At 36.4% G+C, this 22,767-nt stretch overlaps 1 protein-coding gene across 1 annotated transcript in view; it reads left to right on the top strand.

The window, feature by feature from the left end:
* Positions 1-22,767, top strand: part of OTOGL (otogelin like) — a 135,014-nt gene that overhangs the window by 62,299 nt on the left and 49,948 nt on the right. The window contains 6 exon segments of the mRNA XM_036252659.1: positions 7,691-7,825; positions 12,226-12,375; positions 14,533-14,652; positions 15,901-16,017; positions 16,820-16,976; positions 17,527-17,553. Coding sequence (XP_036108552.1) covers positions 7,691-7,825; positions 12,226-12,375; positions 14,533-14,652; positions 15,901-16,017; positions 16,820-16,976; positions 17,527-17,553 — 706 coding nt within the window.

Below are 22,767 nucleotides of genomic sequence, written 5' to 3'. Positions count from 1 at the left end.
TTATATTAGTGAATTTTAAATTATATTATAATGGGCATTTTTAGTAAAATTAACAAAATCAGAACCAGGTCCAAGAAATAGGATAGTTTGACCAACTACTTGATAAGCTGAAAAGTTGTTTATTTGACCACGAAGCAGATAGTTATTTCACATAAAAAATAAATTAGTGATTAATCAATGCAGCCTAATTTTCATGTCTTGAAATATTATTATGCCACATAGTAAATTTTTCAATATTTTGACTTTTTTTTTCTGTTTCAATGTCTCTCTCTCTCCCTCTCTCTCTCTCTCTCTCTCCCCCCCCCACCCCCCTTACTGCATCTGCCTAGCTTTCCCAGGTCAGGGCCTGCTTTTTGCCTGGAATAATCCGCATTTCCTTTGAGAAGGCTTTAATTCTTTCTTATCAAGCAACTCTCGTCTTGATTACAGAATCCAGGCTTTATCTTTGTTATTTGTAACACACTTTTATCTGTGAAACTCAGTATTTATTTCTTTGGACCCTGTGGACAGTTGGACTTTTAAAAATTAATATTTTTTTATCTTCATTTTAGACGCATAATGTTAGTTGACCCTCCATTTGAAGAGATATTAAAGTCCCTTTTCTTAAAAAAAAATTCTCCCGATGTGTCTCTCACATTGATGTTTCTGTCTCTCTTCCTCCCTCTCTCCCTTTTGCTCTGTCTGAAGATAAAAGCAAAAGTGTCCTTGGGTAAGGATTAAAAACAACAACAACAACAACAAAAAGTAGCCCTGGCCAGTTTGGCGCAGTGGTTAGAGTGTTGGGCCACAGACCAGAGAGTCCTGGGTTCGGTTCCCGCTAAGGGCACGTACCATGGTTGCAGTTTGTCCCCGGCCCTGGTTGGGTCATGTGGGTGGCAACCACTCCATGTATCTCTCTCACATTGATATTTCTCTCTCTCTCTCTCCCGCTTTGTCTGAAGATAAAAGCAAAAGTGTCCTCAGGTGAGGATTAAAAAAAAAAAAATCTCAGCTGTGGAGTTTCAAACATAATCTAGATCTGGGTACAGAATAAGTGCTTATCATATCTTGATTGATGCCTGTCAATCTTTAAAACAACTTGGGTCCTCTGATATTTTATTCATTTTGGAGGCTGCTTACCCTTTACTACACATCACACATGGAATAATGCATATTATTTTTTAAGTGTTTTGAAGCAAATTTAGGACAAAGGTTGTAATTGTGCTTCCTGTGTTAAGATTTGTTTAAGAAAGGAAAAAAAAAGAGATGTGAAACCGAACAGCACCTTGACCTGTGCTATAAGCTCAAAGAAAGAGAGTGCACCAACTGTCTTCAGCAAAACTGAGAAAAACAATATCCGGCTCCTAGGTTCAGAGCCAAAGTCTACTTCCTTTACTCTGTGACGACCCCAGCCACTGTTAGGGCTTTTCTTACAATTTGTTGTAGGTTAAGTTTTTCAAAATTCTCTTCAGGTGATATCGCAAAACTTTAGTGCTTTCTGTAGGCCTCTGCAAACCCTTCTAATTTCATTGCTCTCAAATTCCTCCACCTTGCATCTTGTCCACATCACTACTTTCTGTGTGATTTTTATGTGTCAGGCTCTGTAATGAGAAGTGGAGGTACAATGATGAGCAAAAATAGATATGGGCCTTGCCTACTGTGAGTCTTAGGCTGGTTGGGGAGCGTTATCAATCACCAAATCATGAAATTCATGAAAAAATGCAACTGTAAAAAATCAACAATGAGCCCAGGCTGGTTCGGCTCAGCAGTTTGAGCATTGGCCTGTGGTCCAGAGAGACCCGGGTTCGGTTCCTACTAAGGGCACGTACCTCAGTTGCAGTTTGTCCCGGCCCTGGTTGGGTTGTGCGGGAGGCAGCCACTCGATGTGTCCCTTTCACGTTGATGTTTCTCTCTCTCTCTCTTCCTCTCTGTCCCTCCCACTCTGTCTGAACAACAACAACAAAAAACCAACAATGACATAAATGCAAATCCAATGAAATTTCTTTAATGTTCATCTTCTTGTCTGGTCTTCTCTGTGGTAATTCTACTGCTTCTACTGGTCCATTGTCTGCAATAACCCCTCAGTTTCCTGGTGGCTTCTTTCTCTGAGAGTTCCCTAAAACTCTAGGATTCACAGGTTCTGAATTTCCATGTCTGTCTCCTCTACAAAACTCTTCATTGCTTGTGATCTCATAATACCTTGAAGGTACAGAACCTGTTTTTATTTATTTATTTATTTATTTATTTATTTATTTATTTATTTATTTATTTATTTATCTATCTATCCATAGAAAATGAAAACAGAGGAAAGGACATCAAGAGAAATCCATTACAGTCTATTTAGGCAAATATAAAGATGCAGCTGGACTAAATAACTAAATGGAGCTATCTGTCAGCCAAGAGTGAAATGCAAATTATACACCAGTGTGGCACCTCAGCGAAAAGTAAAAAAGGGAGAAAAAAGAGCTAACGTATAAAAATCAGATCAGGATTACATTCTGCATAAAATTCACTCCCCATAACATAAAAATACTTTATCTTCTAGGAGTTGTACAGGATATCATGGAATTAATAAAAATAATTAAATGTATGCTAAAGAAATATAATTAAATTAAAAAGGAAATTGTGTAATTAAGGAACAAATTGAGGCCCTAAAAACATTATAGAATTGATAATAAGTTTTTCTTTAAAAATCTTATATAAATGCTATCTTTTTCTTATGTTCCTTTCCTTTGACCATCCTAGAGGTGACTGGCAAAGCCATTTTTCCTTAAAAATTTAAAAAATATTTTTGATTGACTTTCTATTTACCAGCTGATTGTCTCTAATTTTTTTTTTTTCTGGCTTAGTTTCATAGGAGAAAAATTACTTTAAAACTATCTTAACGTTTTAGACTAGGAGATGGGTGGGCAATTTAAAATTTTCTTTAATGGGCTGTTTCCATAACACCGTCCATTCTATGTGCAGAGGTTTAAATGTAGAATGTGTTTGTGTGACTTCTTGGATAAAAGTGACACCTGTATTCTCCCCCTATGTCTCTCAAATAACAGACTTGTGCAAAGGCAAAAACCATTTTTTTTCTTCAAATACGAATCATTTGCAAATATTAATCATCTTTAAGCCAATCACCATTGTTTCCTAAAATGAATTTCTAAAGTGGTTTTTCTTCCAGGTACATGTTTGTCTGTAAACTTGGGAGTTTCCCAGGCAAAATCAGAAACTGGCCCCTCTACGTAGAGGGCAGGAGAGACTGAAGAAAGAGGCAGGCCACTCCAGATGGGTAGGAGGCAGTTTTAGTAAGCAAGGGAACTTACGTATGGGGCTTGTCTTGGGAAGAGAGACAGATAGTTCTCCACACTTGCCTGTCAGAATCTTAAGTTTATGTAGAGGCCTTAATTGGCTTCAGTCACTTATACCATCAAAGGTCTCAGCAACACATTGCTGTCTCAAGGCTATGTCCTTGCAGATGCTTCCCACTGTGGGAACTGTGGACAGAACTTACATTCCAAGGACAGGGGTGAGCAAGGAACCTCTGATTGTCCAGATTCAGCTCATGGATAAACTGCTCATCAAGTCCTCCCAATGACCCCCTTAACAGTGCAGTTTTTACTTATATTGTTTGTATGACAAACATGCTGAAGACAAAGAGGTCAGAGACAGAAATACAATAACTTGGACCTTTAATGATATTTAGTATAATATATCTTGTCTATATTATAGTGGAAATTTGCAACCCAAATTCATTCTTCATATTTTTCTAAGCATTTCTTTATCAGGAAAAAGAGGAAAAATTAAAATGAAGTTAAATTGGATGATAGAATCTAAAATAAATTACCCTCCAATTCCGATACATTAATGTTTTCAAAGTTAAAATGGAAATAAATGTATATTAATTTCATTTGATTTTTTTAGAATTATATGACCAATACTTTGTAGAAGTCTTTTGCAAATTTTTAAAAATCTATTTGATCAAAAGGAAAATATTGGAGTTTATTGAACTAATTCTTTCATGAAATTAGTGTTTAAAATTTTTCTCTTTTATTCATATGAGCTAATTCTTATATATTATATCCTTGTTGTAAGTTTTAGGCAAGATAGTTGTGATCTTTGATCTATACGATTCATCTCCATTATTAACCTTAGCTATTAAGGTTCAGTATTTACTTTGCATTGTAGTAATTTACATACTTTGATAATAGACTCTATGTATTAAAACCTCCTAAAACATTTCAATAGCAATTTAGCATAGGTTTTCTAGTAATTATTTTTCTACTTTTGTAATTACATGTTTAAGTGTATACTCTATGCCTTTATGCTAGGAGCTGTTAAGGATACAGTTGTGAAGATACTAGCTTTTACATTTGGAGAGTCATTACTAGACAAGAAGCTAAAAGACTGGGCCAAGTGAAAGCTGTGTTTTGGGAATGTAACTGATTTTGACTAGAGAAGCAGTTAATGGGAAATTTTCACAGAAGCAGGAGGCATGGTACTTGCATATTTCACCCCATTATAACACTTCTTCATCAGCAATTTTCAAGTAGATTTCCTTTGCAGTGAAGCACCTCAGGGCGGTTTTCCCTCCCAGTGACATTGGGTTAAGCGTTTGCTATTTCAAGAAACAAATGGTAGGGAGTGGGTGCTATGATGATTTGTGAGTAAAACCCTAATGGAAATAGCATCCTTGAGCAGGACAGTGCCCCTCACAAAGGTGACAACTGAAGGGTGTTTTGCCTCCGGGGCAGCAGGAATTCATGGGTGCTCTGGCATTGTTAATGCAGCCTGGACAATCTCTATGTGAATGCTGTGCTCTGTGCTTACTCAGGCTAGCTGTGTGACTCTTTCTGTATTCTGTCTTGGCTATCTTCGCTTCAGTTCCATCACTGTTTCTATTTCCTCATATCCTAAGCTTGCTCTCACCTGTTCAGCTCCCTCTCCCCCTTTATTCTCTTCATGTCTATTCACCCTCCGATCATACCACAAACGTCTTTTTTAAGCCACTATTTTGTGGTTCAAATGTGAGAAATAATCTAATTGGACAGCGTTGTCTTTTTTCCTGCTAGCTTAAAGTCCATTGGCCCGTGAATGAATGTATTGCCTTGGGTCCAATCAGCTGTGGGACATAAACACGGCTGCCTGTGGCTACTGCATCAGCAGGGGCTTTGCATGGACTTTGAAAGGCTAAGGCTAAGACAGGTGCTTAGACTGAGATGTCAAGTAAAATAATATACTACCTTGAGAGGTGCTGACATTTTATGTTTCAGAATCACTTGGGAGAATATGCTCTATCAGTGTTTTCAGAACCTGAGAATAAAGGGTTTGAGGAATCCATGTGGCACACTAATGTTGCCTTTTTCCCCCTCTAGCTTTGTAATCATACTTACTATGTTGCTTAGCAACTCTGTAGCATTATCTTCAAACCTAATATAACTTGAAATACATTAGAAATGACAATTGGAGAAATGTAATTCTTAAGAATTGATTCTATTTCAAGTTACTGTCAACATAACATGCTATTACAAGATAGACCATACAATAGAGACTACTTCTTGGCTTTTTTGAATTAATATAAAAAATAGAGCTAACATCAAGGCACTTTAATTATTAGTAATAGAAATGTGATGGCAATACAAAGCCTTTCAGCCAGCTTCTCACATCCCTTTATCTAACTTTTCCCAAGAAGAAGAGAAGAACAAATTCCTAAATCACGTATTTTTCATAAAAGCAAAAAAGTGTGGCATTATAATTTTTAGTAGTACAATGCCATAATCATCTTATTATTCTCCTTTTCAAAATTTAAGCAGTGCTTTGCAAAAGGATGACCAGTAGCAAAAGCTCTCAGTGTTCATGAAGGAAGGAAAAATGGGTCACGGAGGGACATTAATTACTCTGTCAGCACCATTGATTGAAAACCTGTCCTCTAGGCATTATGCTATAGTAATTACTAATGAGACAGGAAGAATTTAGACAAACCAAGAGATATACTGAACTAGTGTTCATATTACTGGTGATATGAAAAACTAAGGGTGGAGAATTTGCACCAAGACCTATATGATTTCCAAACATGTAATTTTTTCAATTATTAATTTTTTTATTAATTTATTTTTGTTACAGATGTTTCTCCTTTCCCCCCCATTGACACCCTCCTCCTGAGCCCCCTCCCCTGCCCCGTCCCCAGCTTTTTTGTCTATGTCCATGGTTACGCATCCATGCATATAAGTTCTGTGGTTTAGCTCTTCCTCCCCGCCAACCCCTGTTCTGAAGTTTGTCAGTCTGTACTTGCTTCTATGTCTCTGGGTCTATTTTGTTCATCAGTTTGTTTTGTTCATTATATTCCACAAATGAGTGAGATCATGTGATATTTGTCTTTCTCTGATTATTTCCAAACATTTAATGACTTTTCTCACTCTGAAAATAAACATTGACCTATATGTCTAAAAATGAAAAAGATGCAAGAAATGTTGTGAGTCCTTGGAAACTGGATAATGAGCCCAAGAAATATCACTTTTTTTCCTGATAAAATTCCCACCTTCCCCAAGTTAGAGCAGTGTGGCTTTTAACTTTTGGGGGATAAGGACCACTTCAAAAATTTGATGAAAACCATAGATTTTCTTCCTAGAAAAATACAGATACTCAAAAACAACATTTTACAATGAATTCTTTGAATCTGTAAAACTACAGAAGCCCATCCATGAAACTGAGGTACAAAATTAAAAACTCTGACTCTAGAGAGCACGTTCTTAGTGGATGGAGTAGGAGTGAGTTGAGAGGCATGGGGGTTGGATTTAGGGTGCCTGGGGCTAAACAATATTCCCTCAAACTAAGGATTTCCTATAACCTACAACTGACTTTTCTCTTCAACCACTGCTAGACCCTTGCTAATTTCTCTGCAAGTGGCATAAAACAAACAAACAAACAAATAAATAAAATTGGAGCTCTGGCCAGTGTGGCTCATGGTTGGAGTATCGTCCTGTGCACCAAAAGTTTCAGGTTTGATCCCCAGTCATGACACATACCCAGGTTGTGGGTTTGATCCCGTTGGGGTGTGAATGGGAGGCAGGCTTCAATATTTCTCTCTCACATTGATGTTTCTCTCTCTCTCTTCCTCTAAAATCAATTAAAAATTAGAACTCTGTCTCTGCCCTTGTTTAGTTAAGTGACTTTGGACAGTTAATCCTTCTTAACTTCGGTTCTTTGATCTATAAAATGGAGATAATACTTAATTCAAAAAGTATCATAAAAATTAACCAAGATAACATATATAAAGTTTAAAGGAATCCCACGATTTGCATTATTTTATTTACCAACATGTTCCAAAGTTTTGTATCTATTTCAGTTTTCACTTGTAAGCATAGAATTATTAAGCCAGAAGATGTTGCCTAAAATGAATTTTAAAAAAATTTCCCTAAACATGTGTTTTGGGGTATTTATTGAAAATAAACTGGCTCATAAATTTGAGATATAATAACAAAATAGAAAAAGCTTTGTTAGAAAAAATTAACAGAAGATATTAGAGAAATGTTTTAATATTAAGCTATCTTGGTATATTTTCATAAAATTCTTCATATTATTAGATACAAATGAGGTAAGTTGTATTTCAGTTTCAATAAACACCATTGTACATCTTGGTCTTCTTTAAGATTTGATCATTAAAAATAGCTAAAAATTATATATAGTATATAATTGTATTAATATAATATTATTCACTTTGCAGAGTGCAGATGATTCAGATATATCTGTCATTACCCAGAACAGGAAATGCTTCGACAATGATATCGTTTGTTCGAAACGCGTTTTGATTTCCATTGGGGACACTGAAATCTACCTGAATGATACTCCTTACAAAGAGGTTAGTGAATTATTTCTTCTAGGGTCATTTTAACTTGTCTTGAGGATACTGAAAATGAAATAGAAACAATCTGGAGTACTTTACTCTGTAAGTGGTTACTAGATTTAGATATTTTTCTTTGCTATTTTATGTGGCTACAGTAAGTCATAGTTGAGTTGTCTCTTTTGCTTACGCTCCATCCCATTCTCCATGTTCTAGCTCTTTTATCTTTACTTCATTGCCACGGCTCTCATTCTGGCTGTAGCAATAGTAACGTATCACCTGGAGTACTAATGTAATCTGTCACTCCAGTGCTTCAAAACTTTAAATGACTCCCATTGCCCTTACCAGGCCTCAACAACCTGACCAGTCCCACCTCTCCTGACTTACCTCTCAACACTTTCTGCTTCAAGCCCATGTTCCAAAAGTTGGGGCTTTTATCAGTTCTTTAAGTGCTCTGTGTCCTTTTCTCTCACCTCTGTGTCCTCCTAAATGTCATTGCTCCTACCTAGACAAACTTCAACATTTCCACTTAACTTATTCTTATGTGTAGGTCTCATTTGATCCCTTTCGGAGATCTCCTCCTCATGCATCCCACCTCAGTAAAATTACGAATGTGGTTGTCTGTCTTCTCCATTTGTCTGTGAGTTATGTGAGAATTGGAAACTGTCATCCTATTCATGTTTGTATTCTTGGAGCCTGCCTAATTTGAAAGAATGAATAAATTCATTCATTCATTAGTTCATTCATTCATTCATTCATTCATTCATTCATTTATTCATATGTCTACTGCATACCAAAATCTGTGTTAATTATTGAGACTGCAATGGTGAAAAGACACCGTGCTTGCCTTGGAACACCTTACCTCAGGTGAGAAATGCATTCAGGTAAGACTGTGCAGCGTGCTGTGCTTTGTATGGCACGAGTATGTACAGGATGGTATGGGAACACCTGGGTGTCTAGGGTAGTTGATAAGAACACTGACTTTGAAGTTGGTCAGTGCTCAACTTGGAACTCCTGTTCTGCCTTCTGCCAGCTGTGTTATTCTGGGCAAGCTGCAGCCTTCCCATTTGAAAATTTGGGATGATTCTACTTCTATGTTTACATGAGGATTAAATGAACTAATGGATTTCAAGAAATGGCTCTCATCCTTTCCTTTACCCTCCTTATTTTTGAAGTCTCAGAAGGCATGCTCTGGATGAAATTATTTCTACTGAGTCTCAAAGGATGAGTAGGTATTAGCCAGGTGTGAAGAGAGTAGAAAGGCAATCAATACAGAGGAAAGGAACAGAGTTGAATGGTAAAATGGCATGTTTGAAAAGCTCCAAGTGGCTTAGTTTAGTTGGAGAGTGTGGGGATATTAGAGGGAGGGTATAGCAAAGGGATTCAGGGAGAAGTGTCCAGGTTGACTTTCATGCAGGGAACACGAGGGCAGGGGTGGAAGACAAGGGGGCTGGATCAAGATCATGGAGGCTGTCGAATGGTGTAAGGCATTTGAAGTTATTTTACAAGTAAATTATTTTAGAGTTAAGAAATGACAGGATTTGACATATGTCCCTTAAGAGGTGGCCTCTGAGATTTTAGAAGAGTGTTTCTCAAAGTTTGGTCTGCAAAATTTTTGCATCAGAACCATCTGAAATATTTGTTATAAACGCTGGTCCCTGGGTTCCACCTCAGTCATTAGAGTGGTTGAGGTGGAGGATGAAAATCAGTATTTTTATTGGCACCCCAGATTCAATCGCACACTAACATTTGAGAACCAGTGCCCTAGAACAGAGCTCCCACCTCACTCAGAAACCGAGGCAGGGAGGCAACCCAGCGGCAATCAAACTGTGGCCCAACGTTTCTATAGTCATCCTTTTGAAGTAATCATGACAGTTTGTTATAACCATCAACTGGATATTCATTTATAGAAGGTTCTCTCTGAGAACAAGGATGTGTTAAAACACACACACACACACACACACACACACACACACAAATAAACTGAAGAGAAAATACTAAATGCTCTTAAAAAGACAGCTTAACACATTTTTGAAGTGGCAATTACAGCTCTGCGTAACTTTCAAATCTAATTTTCACCTGTAGGCAGGTGTTGATGAATCTCCTTCATAGAGTTTGATGAGGAAAAGTCAAAGATAATTCAACCATAACAAATCCCCTGCTAATATTTGTTTTTGAACATCAAAAGTGAACAAAAGTACCATTCATTTTATGGCAGATGGATTGCTCATCTAGTAGCAGAAAATACATTTCATTTTTTCTCTACAAAACTTCTAGTTTTATTAAAAATGTAAGATATAAACACTTTATGTTTATTTAAGCTTTACTATAAATGTTTTAGTTCTTCACATTTATTTTTTAATTTTAATTTTTTAAGTTGATCTTTGAGAGAAAGAGAGGGAGGGTGGGAGAGAGAAACATCGACTGGTTGCCTCCCGCAAGTGCCCCAACCAGGGATTGAACCCATAACCTGGGTATATGCCCTGACCAGAAATCAAACCCACCACCTTTGGGTGTACAGGATGATGCTCCAACCAACTGAGCCACACTAGCCACGAAAGAGTATCTCATGACTGAAACAGAGCTATAAGCCACATTACATGCTTTTATTATTGCTAATCAGGCAGAAAGGCAAGACCATGAACAGGCCAGTACAGGAAGGAGCTAAAATTTTGAGTCAGGGCTTGGTCTAGCAGCTGAGAATACTGCCATGACTTGACAAAGTACATCTTTCAAGGAGCTAACTTTCAAGTAAGGGGGAAGAGCGACAATAAAGCCAAAATCGAGTCAGATAGTAGAAAGTTACTGAAAAGTGTAATCGAAACAAGAGAAATACCAGAGTGGCTTGGGGGCCGGGCAGGCTACACATTTTATGGGCCTAGTGAAAATTGCAAATGCATTGCCCATTGTCAGAACAGGAAAACATTTTCCTTTCTTTTGTAGTCTCTCATGACCTACCAGGGTACTTTTCCCTTTACTATTTAATGCCTTGCTCACTTGGGCACCAGGATACTCCCAGCTTGAGTACAGACCCTCACAGGCACCCAGGGCCTTACCTTAACTCCAGATTGGCACTTGAGAATACAAGGAAATGGGGTTAGGTAAAGTCCATTAACCGTATGTAGGTTGCAAAATATATACTGTTATAGCCAGAAAACTGAGCGCTTATAAGTATGAACTTGGTCTAAGAGACTAAAAACTCCTTGTGGATATAAATAAGTTTATTTAATTTGTCCGGTGGAATATTTATAAGTGTCTACCATGGTATAGTATTTCTAAAGTATGATTTTGTTATTACTTGGGGTGAGACTAATAACCAAAGGATTTCAAATCTTCATAATTTTTATTTTGCTTCTGAAAATATTTGTTTTACTTAATTTGATTTAACCATGTAGTCTTGAAGTTATTATATGAGTTAATTTCAATGTCAGATTCAGTGTCATCTTTTACAGGGAATAGACCCTGCTCATAAAGATCATTGCATATTCTCACTTTAGGCTAAAGACACTAAAATTTCCCAATAGGTTCCACCTCGAGTTTCTTCCTACTGTTATCCTTTTTAACATATAAATTATTCTCTTTTAATATACAGTATGGTTTGTCACTTTCCTATTCAAAAGCCTTTATTCAGTACAATTTGCCTATAGAATGGCAGCCCTTGCCTTTATGGGTAACACGGCTACAAAGTGTCCATTTGTCATGAAATCCATGCTCCAGTCTTTTGGTGCTCTCCTCAGTCCTAACCAAATCTTGAACTTTCCTGCCTCCAAGCATCTATTCAGGTGATTCCTTTTACTTGGAATAATTTCTTCCCCATTCTCATTTTCAGCCCTCTATACCTTCCTATGTATGACCTCTTACAGATCAGCTCATATTCCACCCCTTGCAAGAAGCGTTCCTCAGTCCCTTTAACAGAAATACACGTCCCCATTCTCTCTTTCTCACGCTCTTTCATATTCGTGTATGTGTGTGTGTGAACATATACATACGTACCTATATACATACACACACTTTGCACTTTTATTTTCCAATCATGTACGTTTGTAGGTAAGGCCATATATTTTTAGCACTCAAACATATTTATTCATCATTAATATAGAATTTTGTATCAGTAGATATATTGCTTTAATTTATTCTGCGTCCATGCTCTTGTTCATGCTTTTTCCTATAATCGAAATACCTTTTTCCCTTTGCTTATTTATCCATGTTGAGCCCATCCATCAGTTTGTGTCTCATAACCAATTTTATGTTTTTTATTTTATGCATTTGTTTTATCTTTTACTATAGAATTCAGAAAGACAGGGCTAAGCAAAAATACTAGTACACAGATACTTATTGGTGGACAGTAACAATGTTTACGTTTTGGTTAGAGAATAAGGAATTCACTTTTTTCTTTATCATTATTATTATTTTTAAAGAGGCGGTCAGGTTTTTTTCTGGAAAATGAACCTACATACCAACTTTGGAAGGCAGGGTACTACATGGTAGTATACTTTCCAGAGAAAGATATCACTATTCTTTGGGATAAAAAGACAACCATTCATATCAAAGTTGGACCACAGTGGAAGGTATGTCAACCTAATTGGTAGGTCAATCCAAAACAGATGCAAAATATGCAGTTGCCTTGACCTTTTAATGTTTTGTGGAAATAAAGTGATTGATGTTTTTCTTTAAGAAATGGGTTATATTGTCAGAATTACTAACCCATCCCCCAGTGAAGAACCTTTTACCAACTAGAGTACAGTGTTGTACACAGTTCTTTTTAACTTTAACCTTATAGTATCCAGTTTTCTGAAACTACTTAGGTCAGGTTCTTTCTTCCTACCCCCTCCAGCATGGTTGTGTGATATGTTTGTAATACAGTTAGATGAATTTATTACAATTTGCACTCTATTTTATCCTCCATATTATGGATATATTTTAAAATTTATGTATAATAAAATTACTTTTAAAAAGTAAAAAATTTACGCATATGGTTTACAGTTCTACAGATTTTAAAAAATGCATAGGGTGGTTATGTATCTACCACCACAGTCTTATATAAAAGAGATCCATCAATTCCAAAATTTCTCCCATGTTGACCCTTTATTGTTAACTCGTACCTCTATTCCTTAACCCTAGGCAAACACTGATCTATTTTCCATTCCTAGGGTTTTGCTTTTTCCAGATATAATATGAATGAAATCGTACAATATGCAGCCTTTTGGGTCTGGTTTCTTTGACAGGGCAAATACTTTTAAGATTCATTAATACTGTTGTATGAATTAATAGTTTGTTCCTTTATACTGCTGAGTAGTATGCTGTTATATGGATGTACTAGTTTGTTTTATCCATTCATGATTGAAGATTCAATCTGGGTTGTTTACAGTTTTGGCAATTATATTTTAAATTATTTGAAATATTGTTTTCTGTTAAATATTGTGTTAAATATATTTATTATTTTAAATAGCTAAACTTTTATTATGTACTTTAAATTTATATATTAATGTTATTTTTGACATATTAATGTATTTATGGAAGTTTAATTTATCTGAATTGAGATTGAGACTTAGGTATATAACCTGTGCTAAATAAGGAAAAAAATGGGTTAGTAACAACACATTCTCATATAACTATGAAATAGATACATATTTAAAAATATTATAATATGCTGTAGATTTAAGATATGATTGTATATTGAAGTCATTTTTTTTCTCCTAAGTGAGATAAAGCCCCCAAATCTATTCCTAGGTGCTTGCTTGTTTCTTGCATTTCTCTCATGAAGTTGACATAATTTAGTAATGGCCACATTTCTTCAGCTAGTTTTATCTGCCATTCTTCACTCTATATCCTCCCTTCCCTGCTCTTTGGAAACAAATGAGCCATTTACTTTTCTGCATCGCTGCTGTGGTGGATCGGTCACTGTCTTTGGATAAGCACAGTGCCTTCTGAGGACAGAGGCCCTGTGGTGAGCAGTGGCCACGGCGGTGGCAATGCTGGGTCATCGTCGCTTTGCTGGAGGCACGGGAGGTCTCCTCATCATTAATGGAGCGCTAGAGTCCATCCTTCAGCACACTAGAAAGTTCAGTTTGCTTAGTTTTAAAATTTTGAGGGGGATTTCCATGGTTTATGAAACATTCTTCCCCATACTCTTAGTCTACCTCCTTTCCCTCAGAGTACAATTTTTCATATTATTTGACAAAATGCAGTGGCAAAATGATGTGAATAATCCATATGGTACTTTCCATAATCATTGTACAATCCATAATGACCTTTATAAAAATTAGGTGAAATATAAATTTTATTTATTGTGCTCTCATGATGGCATGATATAGGAGTGTTAAAGTTAATTTTTTTCTTTAAAATCATATTTTGAATGGTTTGGCTTTTCAGTATGACCTGGAGAAAAATAAATTATTTTACTGTTTCAACATTTATAGTATTACAAAACCTAAACATATCAGGAGGTGGGGATTTCATTATTAAAATTTATATTTATATGTATACACACAGGTATACTGTTTGTATTGTACTTTTCCAAGTTTCTTATGCTATTAGTTGTATCAATGCTAATTGTTAAATATAAATAAATAGATATGAAACTCTACCTTTTTGAAACATATTGTAAATGGTTGAAGAAATTCTTAAAATGTCTATTTTAAATATTTAAAATATTTTAGTGACTATGAGTCCTCAAATGTTGAAGTGAATATAGAACATTTCTTGGTAATTTTCTTTTACTTTAGAATAAACTATCAGGATTATGTGGAAACTTTGACAAATGTACTTCAAATGATATGACCACATCTAATAACTTAGAAGTGAGAAATGCCCAGGTGTTTGGAGATAGCTGGGCATTAGGTCAGGTAAGTTGAATATATACATATATATATTTTAGAACTAAACACATTTTTTTGGTATAGTTATTCACTGGAACATTTTATTCTTATAGGAAAATTTACTTAGGTAACACTATTTTATGTAATATTTGTATAGTAATTCACCTTTGACAAACTGCTTTCACATTGATCTTCCAATATAATTTTTGTGACAACCATGCAATATAAGGGGTATTGTCTTCATATTATAAATGGAGAAAGTGAGGCCGAGGTAAGCTAAATGGTTTGTGTAATATTAGACAAATATTATGAAAGATTGTATTAGGAAGGATGAATCTGGAGAATTGGAGAAAGTCTTCTCTCTTCCTGGCTTGTTGGGCAGATGCTGGTGCTCCCCCGTGAGGCGGGACAAGAGGAGAGTGGTCGGTCGGGAGCAGCGAGTGGTGCAGAGATACGTACCATTTAGGATATGTTGGGAGAGAAGTGAGAACAATAGTTACGTAGAAACGTCCAGTTTTCGATTCAGGAAAGATCCAGGCTGGAAACATAGGTTTGGCAGTTACTGGTATATTCAGGTTGTTGAAGCCACGAGAAGTTTATAGAAGTGAAAAAGAGAGGTTTGAAGATCAAGGTTTTCAAAGAAGGGAGGGGGAAAGAATGGGGAGTAGCAGCCAAGGAGGAAAGCTACCAACAAATGGTGCCCCTAAAAACAAACGAGGAGAGGCATTCACAAAGGACAAAGTAATAAACAGAATCAAAGGTAACAAAAGATCAAGTGAGATGAAGACTGAAACATTGCTGCATATTTACTAATGAAGTGACCGCTGATGGTCTCTCCCGGGAAGGTTTCAGGGCGGTAGATGAGAAGAGGCAGAGACCAAATTGCTGAGTACGTGGGAGGTGAGCCTGCAGACCCCTGAGTATATACAACTCCTTAGAGGGCGACCTGTGACAGAAATAAAAGGACAGAGAATCATTTGCTCACGTAATTATTTTAATCATTGAAATGCTTCAGTTAAGACAACTGAAAAATTATTTACTTCCACTCTCTCTAATATCCCTATGATTTTAATAGTATGTTTAGTTGTTTTCAAAAGTAATGTACACTGTTAGCATTGAGCTGGCCAAGCACAGGTGCTTCAGTAAAGCCTGCTTGAAGAATGAAGGTGTGTTAGATGTGATTGTAATGGACGGAGTGGGGATGGGTTACTCTGGATTCTGCTCTACAGATCACCCCTTTAAAAACTTTCTTTTCCCCCTTAACATTTTCCACAGTGTGAAAGCGCATATGAATTATTTAAACCCTGTGAGGCACATCAAAACAAATTTCCTTATGCCAAGAAAGAATGCTCCATTTTGTACAGCGATGTTTTCGCTCCTTGTCGCAATGTGGTAAATGAACACTTTACTAAACTTTTGAACTGAAATGCGTACTGCTGTATCTATAATAACGAGACAAATAATGTAGCTACCCATGGTTAGGAAGGCAAATTTGGTAGTTTGTTTTCCTGTAGAAGTGATGTATTTGGTTGATTTACACTCTCACATCATCTTATTTAACAGCATATATTTGTACATAATATTTGCAGTGTTCTCTTCTAGTTTATGAAGCACTTTTGCATACACCATCAAAGCCATAAAAGATTAATCAAAGCTGTATTTGTTTTTCTTCAGAGAATATTGCCAAATGGGCACTCTCTTTATCCACCCAAAGTATAGTTTAAAAGAATTTTAGTGGCATATTTAAAATGAGTCTAGAAGCACATCACAAGGTGGAATATAACTTATTTAGAAATTTAATTGTTTAAGATATTCATAAAAGTCAAGCAAAAGTACATTTGGGAACAGAACACTCTTTTAATGCCACGTGAATGTTCCAAATATGAAACAGTGAATTTCTATAAAATATAAATCTATGATATTGCATATGCTGAAATTCTATGTGTATGTTAATCCCATTACCGGTTCTGCTAATTCTTTGATCATACATTTGCCTAATAACCTTACTTCTCCTTTGAGCAATATAGAAGTCTGAGATAATAAGAACTCCCTAGGTGTCAGTGATAAGCTGATACTATTAAATTTTGAAAACCTACCAGTTAGTTTTTCCTTAGAATTTTCCTTAGAATGCTCATCAATTATAGCTAGTACTAACTAAAATTAATTGATTTTTTTTTTTTTACCTCATTTTCAGATTGATGTTACTTCTTTTGCCAAAAATTGCCATGAAGACACATGCAACTGTAATCTTGGTGGGGACTGTGAATGCTTATGCACAAGCGTAGCAGCGTATGCTTATAAGTGTTGTCAGGAAGGGGTGTCGGTTCACTGGAGATCATCTACTGTTTGTTGTGAGTACTTCCCTTAGGATGTCATCATTAGGTGGGACCCTCATATGGAGCTCATGTTAATTGTCTTCTCATAGAACTAATAGCATGGAACTCATGGAAATAGAATTGCTCTAAGATTACTAAATTTTATATTCCTTTGACAATGTAGATACATTTTAGTATAGCTAAAGGATTTACAAAAAGAAAAATTTGAGATAACTTTTTTCTGTTCTGTATTTGACTATTGTCACTTTAACAATTAAACTATAATTTATTTATATACCATCCTCAGATAAATTATTTGTTATTCTATCCCTCCTATGGCTATGAAGTTTCTCTGTTCGGATTTTAATAAACATATTTTTTAAAACATCACTTTGAATTACTTTCAGATTTGACCCTAAACTTGTTATGTACTTGTGTAGATGGTTAGTCATCTGAAGACTTGTAATGATGTCATTTCTGTGTTCTTTTGCTTGATCATCGATAAACACATGGCGATATCTTGCACACGTTTAGATAAGTGGTCAGATTTTTATATAGTTTAATATTTTTTCTTTTTTTCTTTTAGCACTTGATTGTGAATATTACAATGAAGGTATGTGACATTTAAAGAGTATCACTATAGTATTCTATGAAGTATATCTTCAGCTTAAAAGTTTTTGAACAACTTTGCTTAGTTGTGGTATGAATAGTTCATAATTTGGTTTGTAACTCAATAAAAGCCTTGCCTTCTAAAATGTATCTAAATTTCTAAGCATTTGTGTTAAAATTTGTTCCCTGGAAAATAAAAAGAGGTTTTAACCATCTTCCCAGCACCTAGGAGGCCCTCAATAGTTGTTGAATGATGTGAATAAATGAACAAGTGAAGTTAGCTAATTTTTTAGGTAAAAAGGAAGAAAGACATATACAAATGCATTCCTTTTACCATGATGTATAGAAATGGATATTGTTCATATTCTTATTATTTGTAATAAAAAAGAAACAAACTCTAAATATAATGATAATAATAAAAGGAATTTATATAATCATCACTTAAAGCAAAAATGATCATTTAAATATTATAAAAATGAGAACATATTAACTTAATAATAATAATGAAACTCTAGCTCCAACAAGCACCCAATTTTTTTTTTTTTTTTATCCTCACCCGAGGATATTTTTCCATTTTTTGTACAGATAGAGTGGGAGGGTAAGAGAGAAAGAGAGAGAGAGAGAGAAACATCGACGTGAAGGGACATATCGAGTGGCTGCCACCCGCACGACCAACCAGGGCCGGGGACAAACTGCAACCGAAGTACGTGCCCTTAGCGGGAACTGAACCCGGGTCTCTCCGGACCGCAGGCCGACGCTCTAACCGCTGAGCCAAACTGGCCAGGGCAACAAGCACCCAATTTGCAATGAGAAGTCTAACAGGTGGTTCTGGCTAAAACTGCGGTATAGTAGATACAAGACTATATTCCGGTGAAAATGCCAGAAGTTGGCATAATTGGATCCTGCTTTTCATCAAACCTGTTTAATGAGGAGGGCATAGACACTAAATGCTAATTTCAGACAAGTAAGATGACCCAGGGAGGTGTCTCTTTTGTCAGTAACTGGACAAAATCTGAACCCATGATGGAAAAATTAGAATAATAATTATAGGGAAGCTAAGCCATTAATAACAACAACCACCACAACCAAACAACCAGTTGAAGGCAATTTTTGTGCTTTATTGAGCCAGGGAGAAATCTGTTAGCTACAATCTAAAGGATGCCAGAAAATTTTAGAGAAATAGAGATGATGAGTTAAAAAGAAAATACATATTTTAGTTTTGGGTTGTTTTCTTCCAGTGTGGAAGTTTGATGGAGGAAAAAAATTCAACATTAAAAATATTCTGTGGTAGTTAAAGAGAAATATAAACCAAAAATATTTCCTGTTCAGGATTTAAAACCCAGCCACGCTCCACACCAGTCCTTTGCATTCTGTGCTAAAATAACTGAAGTCCTAATATTTATAACAGTAATTATTACAATGTTTTTATTGTATTAACTATGTTATGTATATTATATAATTTAAGCTTCAAAATATGCTTGTAAGACATGTATTATTCTTTGACTTTTTTTTTTTGGTACGTGCTCCTAGCGGGAACCGAACCTGAGACTTTCTGGTCCTCAGGCCGATGCTCCAACTGCTGAGCCAAACCAGCCAGGGCAAGACATGTATTATTACTAACACTTTATAGAGAAAGTAACTGAAGCATAGAGGGGTTAAATAATTAGGCTAACGTCAGCCAAAATGAGGTAAACTAGGATTTGTAAACAACTTGAGTTCATAACCAAGGAGCTTGGCCTCCATGCTACACTGCCTAGTGTCTGGCTAACACATCCTAGTCTAAGAATGATCACTACACATATCATATGCCCTACACAGTGTGCACAGATAGCGATTTAAGAAATACTTCACAAACAACCGTATGCTGGTTACCAGAGGGAAGGGGTTGGGGGAATAGTAAAGGGTAAAGGGGGTCAAATATATGGTGACAGAATATGATTTGACTTTGGGAGGTGGGCACACAATGCAATATACAGGTCATGTATCATGGAAACACACACTTGAGACCTATATGATCTTATTAACTAGCATCACCCCAATAAATTTAATAAAAAGAGAGAAAAGGGCAAAAACAAAAAACAAAAAACAAAACCACTCCAGTGACTTCCTTATTTAAGAATTCTTGCCTCACGCAGTTCTGCTGTGACAATCTTCTCATGTGCCTTGCGCTTTCTGGCTGTCCTTCTGCGGCCCTCAGATCCAGAGTCCGAATGTTCTGAGTATTGACTTTCTGCCTCTTGCTACTATGTACAGTTTCCTTTCTGTCAACAACTCTGCTGCACTTCTACTGATGGTTCTTTTCTCTAATGTGTTAAAGGATTCTTCAAACCAGTTCTTTTAGTTTCTTTCTTTTTCTTTTTTTTTAATCCTCACCCAAGAATATGCTTTTATTGATTTTGGGGAGAGAGAGAGAGAGAGAGAGAGAGACATCAATTGGTTGCCTCCTGTACACACCCTGACAAGGGGATCAAACTCAAAACCTAGGTATATGCCCTGACCTTGAATCAAACCCACAACTGGGAATTAAACCCACAACCTTTTTTTAAAAATCTTCATGTGAGGATACTTTTTCATTTATTTTCGGACAGAGTGGGAAGGAGAAAGAGAGAGAAGAAACATTGATGTGAGATGTTTCTTGTTGGTATCCTCTCCAATGGCCCTGACAAGGGCCAGGGACCAAACTGCAACAGAGGTACGTGCCCTTGACTGGAATTGAACTCGTGACTCTTTGGTCCTTGGGCCAATACTCTAACCATGGAGCAAACCGGCCAGGGCAAACCCACAACCTTTTGGTGTATAGGGAGACAGTCCAACCGACTTAGCCACCCATCCAGGGCTCGTTTCATTTTTAATACTATATTGGTCACACTTGGAAGTGAGCATGAGGCATTTGGCCTTCATGAGACACTGATGAACTCAGTGAAGTGACAGGGGAACCTATTTCCTATGGTTTAAGTAACAGGGAAAAGAGTCAATCTGCATAGGAGAGTAAGAGTTTGTGAAAATAATGCAATAAAAATAGGTGATTGAGAAAAATATAAAATTGTGGAGATTATTGATATTAGTAAAGAAATAAAATTATTTTATTTTTATTTTTTGAAATATGTTTTTATTGATTTTTTTTAGAGATAGAAAAAGAGAGATAGGAATATCAATGTCAGAGAGAAACATTGATCGATTGCCTCCTGTATTCCCCCTACTGGGGATTGAGCCCATAACCCAGGCTTGTGCCCTGATCAGGAATCAAACCAGGACCTCTCAGTCCATGCTCAATCTACTGAGCCACACTGGCTAGACTAAAATTATTTTAAGTGATTATTCTCAATTTGTTTTTATCCCAAATAATTTCAGAGCTATTGTATATTTACCTAGTCTTCTCTGGATATCCAATAGCTGACATACTTCTCTGTTTACTTACAACATAATGAACACTATATTATTAAGTTACTTACTTATTATTTAAAGCTAATGCAGAAATAAATAATTGTGATTCTTTTGGAGGAAAAAATTTTTAAAAATAACTGTAGAAAAATTTAAAGGTTACAAACTGAGATTAGCTCAATAATCTTTAATACAAAGACTATATATATAATCTATATAATCTTCATGTTCATTTTCTTGCACTTACTAAAAATATAAAGAGTTGATTGTTGTTATTGCTCTAGGTGAGCAAGGACTTCAATATCCTGCTAGAAATTGGTGTGCACATTTTATGTTCAGTGGTTTTTTTAGATAGGATATGCTTAATACTGTGTTTAAATAATTGCTACAGGAAATGATTGCTTTTGTCAGGTGGTGAAATTATTCTTCTGCCTGCAGAAAATTAATAATAAAGTCAGTGACTTTTGTGTCTTAAGTTGCCGGTGAAAATACATGAAAACAATCCAGACACAGGTATCGATCAACTGGGAGTCAGTTCAGAAGCTCCTGGTTTTTATACAGATGGATTTCTCAGGTAGCAGCTGTCTGTTCAGGCTGCTGCAGTAGGCATTTGTGCAGTGGGCAGAGATTCTGTTTAGTTGTCTGTTCCTTTGCCCTACTCCTGTGTTGAATATCCACGAGGGTCTTCAAACCCTTAAGTTGTAGTTGTATACGCCTTCATTTGGAATCGTGTCTCAGTATAATGTACATATTTAGCTACTCATGTGTATCTTATTTACTTACAGGGGTGGGCAAAAGTAGGTTTACAGTTGTGAGGACTTGAAACAGTTTATTCTTGAATTATTATATATTTACTAATTATTGTATTATTTTAAAATTATTACTGTTAACCTACTTTTGCCTGCCCCTGTATTTATACCAGTTGACATATTTATAAATGGAAGGATATTGCATCTTGGAAGTTTACGTTGCTCTCATCTTTCCTAGAAAATGAGCCAGTAGGTGGTGTAGACTAATGATTTGGTTTCCCTGGGTTGTTGCAGATTGGGGCTTGTAGAGAAACACCGGACCTTGTAACAGCAGTGGGGTGTCCACTGCAGCAGGGCTCATAGAGAAATTCTCCTCTGTAGCCGCTCAGGTCCTGCTTGTGCGGCAGAGATCTTCCAGGTTCTTTCTCCTCAGCGTGTCCAAGTCCCTAAGAAAGCGCGTTCCTCATGGCTTGTAAGAGTCCCCAGCTGGTCCATGGTGAGGTGTCCAGCTCATGAGTCAGTGGAAGGGACAACACTTAGACATCACTTATTCTAGAGGATCCTGCCTTGTCGCCTGGTCCTAAGCATGAAAATTTTGGTCTTGTTCTCCTTTCTACTTGAAGATTTTTGACCCTCTAATCCAGTGATCTTCTTTCCCTCTCTCAGGCCTGTCTTCATTCTGAAAGGAGAAAAACCTAGTCCTTGGATTTCTTTAAATCTTTTCTTCCATCCATCTTAAGAGTGGGCTGGAGAGGAAAATTGTCCTTGAGATAAAAACTAGAGAATAGAAGGAAAGTGAAATTCACTGAGAGTAACCAGATTAAAAAAAGTTTTTTTTTCTTTATTGATGTTTTAGAGAGAGAGGAAGGGAGAGGGAGAGAGAGATAGAAACATCGATGAGAGAGAACATCGATTGGCTGCCTTCTGCATGCCTCCCCCCACCCCATTGGGGATTTGGCCCACAACCTGGGCATGTGCCCTGACTGGGAATTGAACTGGTACATGGGTCGATGCTCAACCACTGAGCCATACTGGCTGGGTGAGAGATGATTTTTAGAAGACTAGCAGAATTTCTGGCCATCAATACA

The sequence above is a fragment of the Molossus molossus genome, unplaced genomic scaffold, assembly GCF_014108415.1.
Source record: "Molossus molossus isolate mMolMol1 unplaced genomic scaffold, mMolMol1.p scaffold_m16_p_10, whole genome shotgun sequence".
NCBI classification, from domain to species: Eukaryota; Metazoa; Chordata; class Mammalia; order Chiroptera; family Molossidae; genus Molossus; species Molossus molossus.
This window is presented reverse-complemented; position numbering and strand designations above follow the sequence as displayed.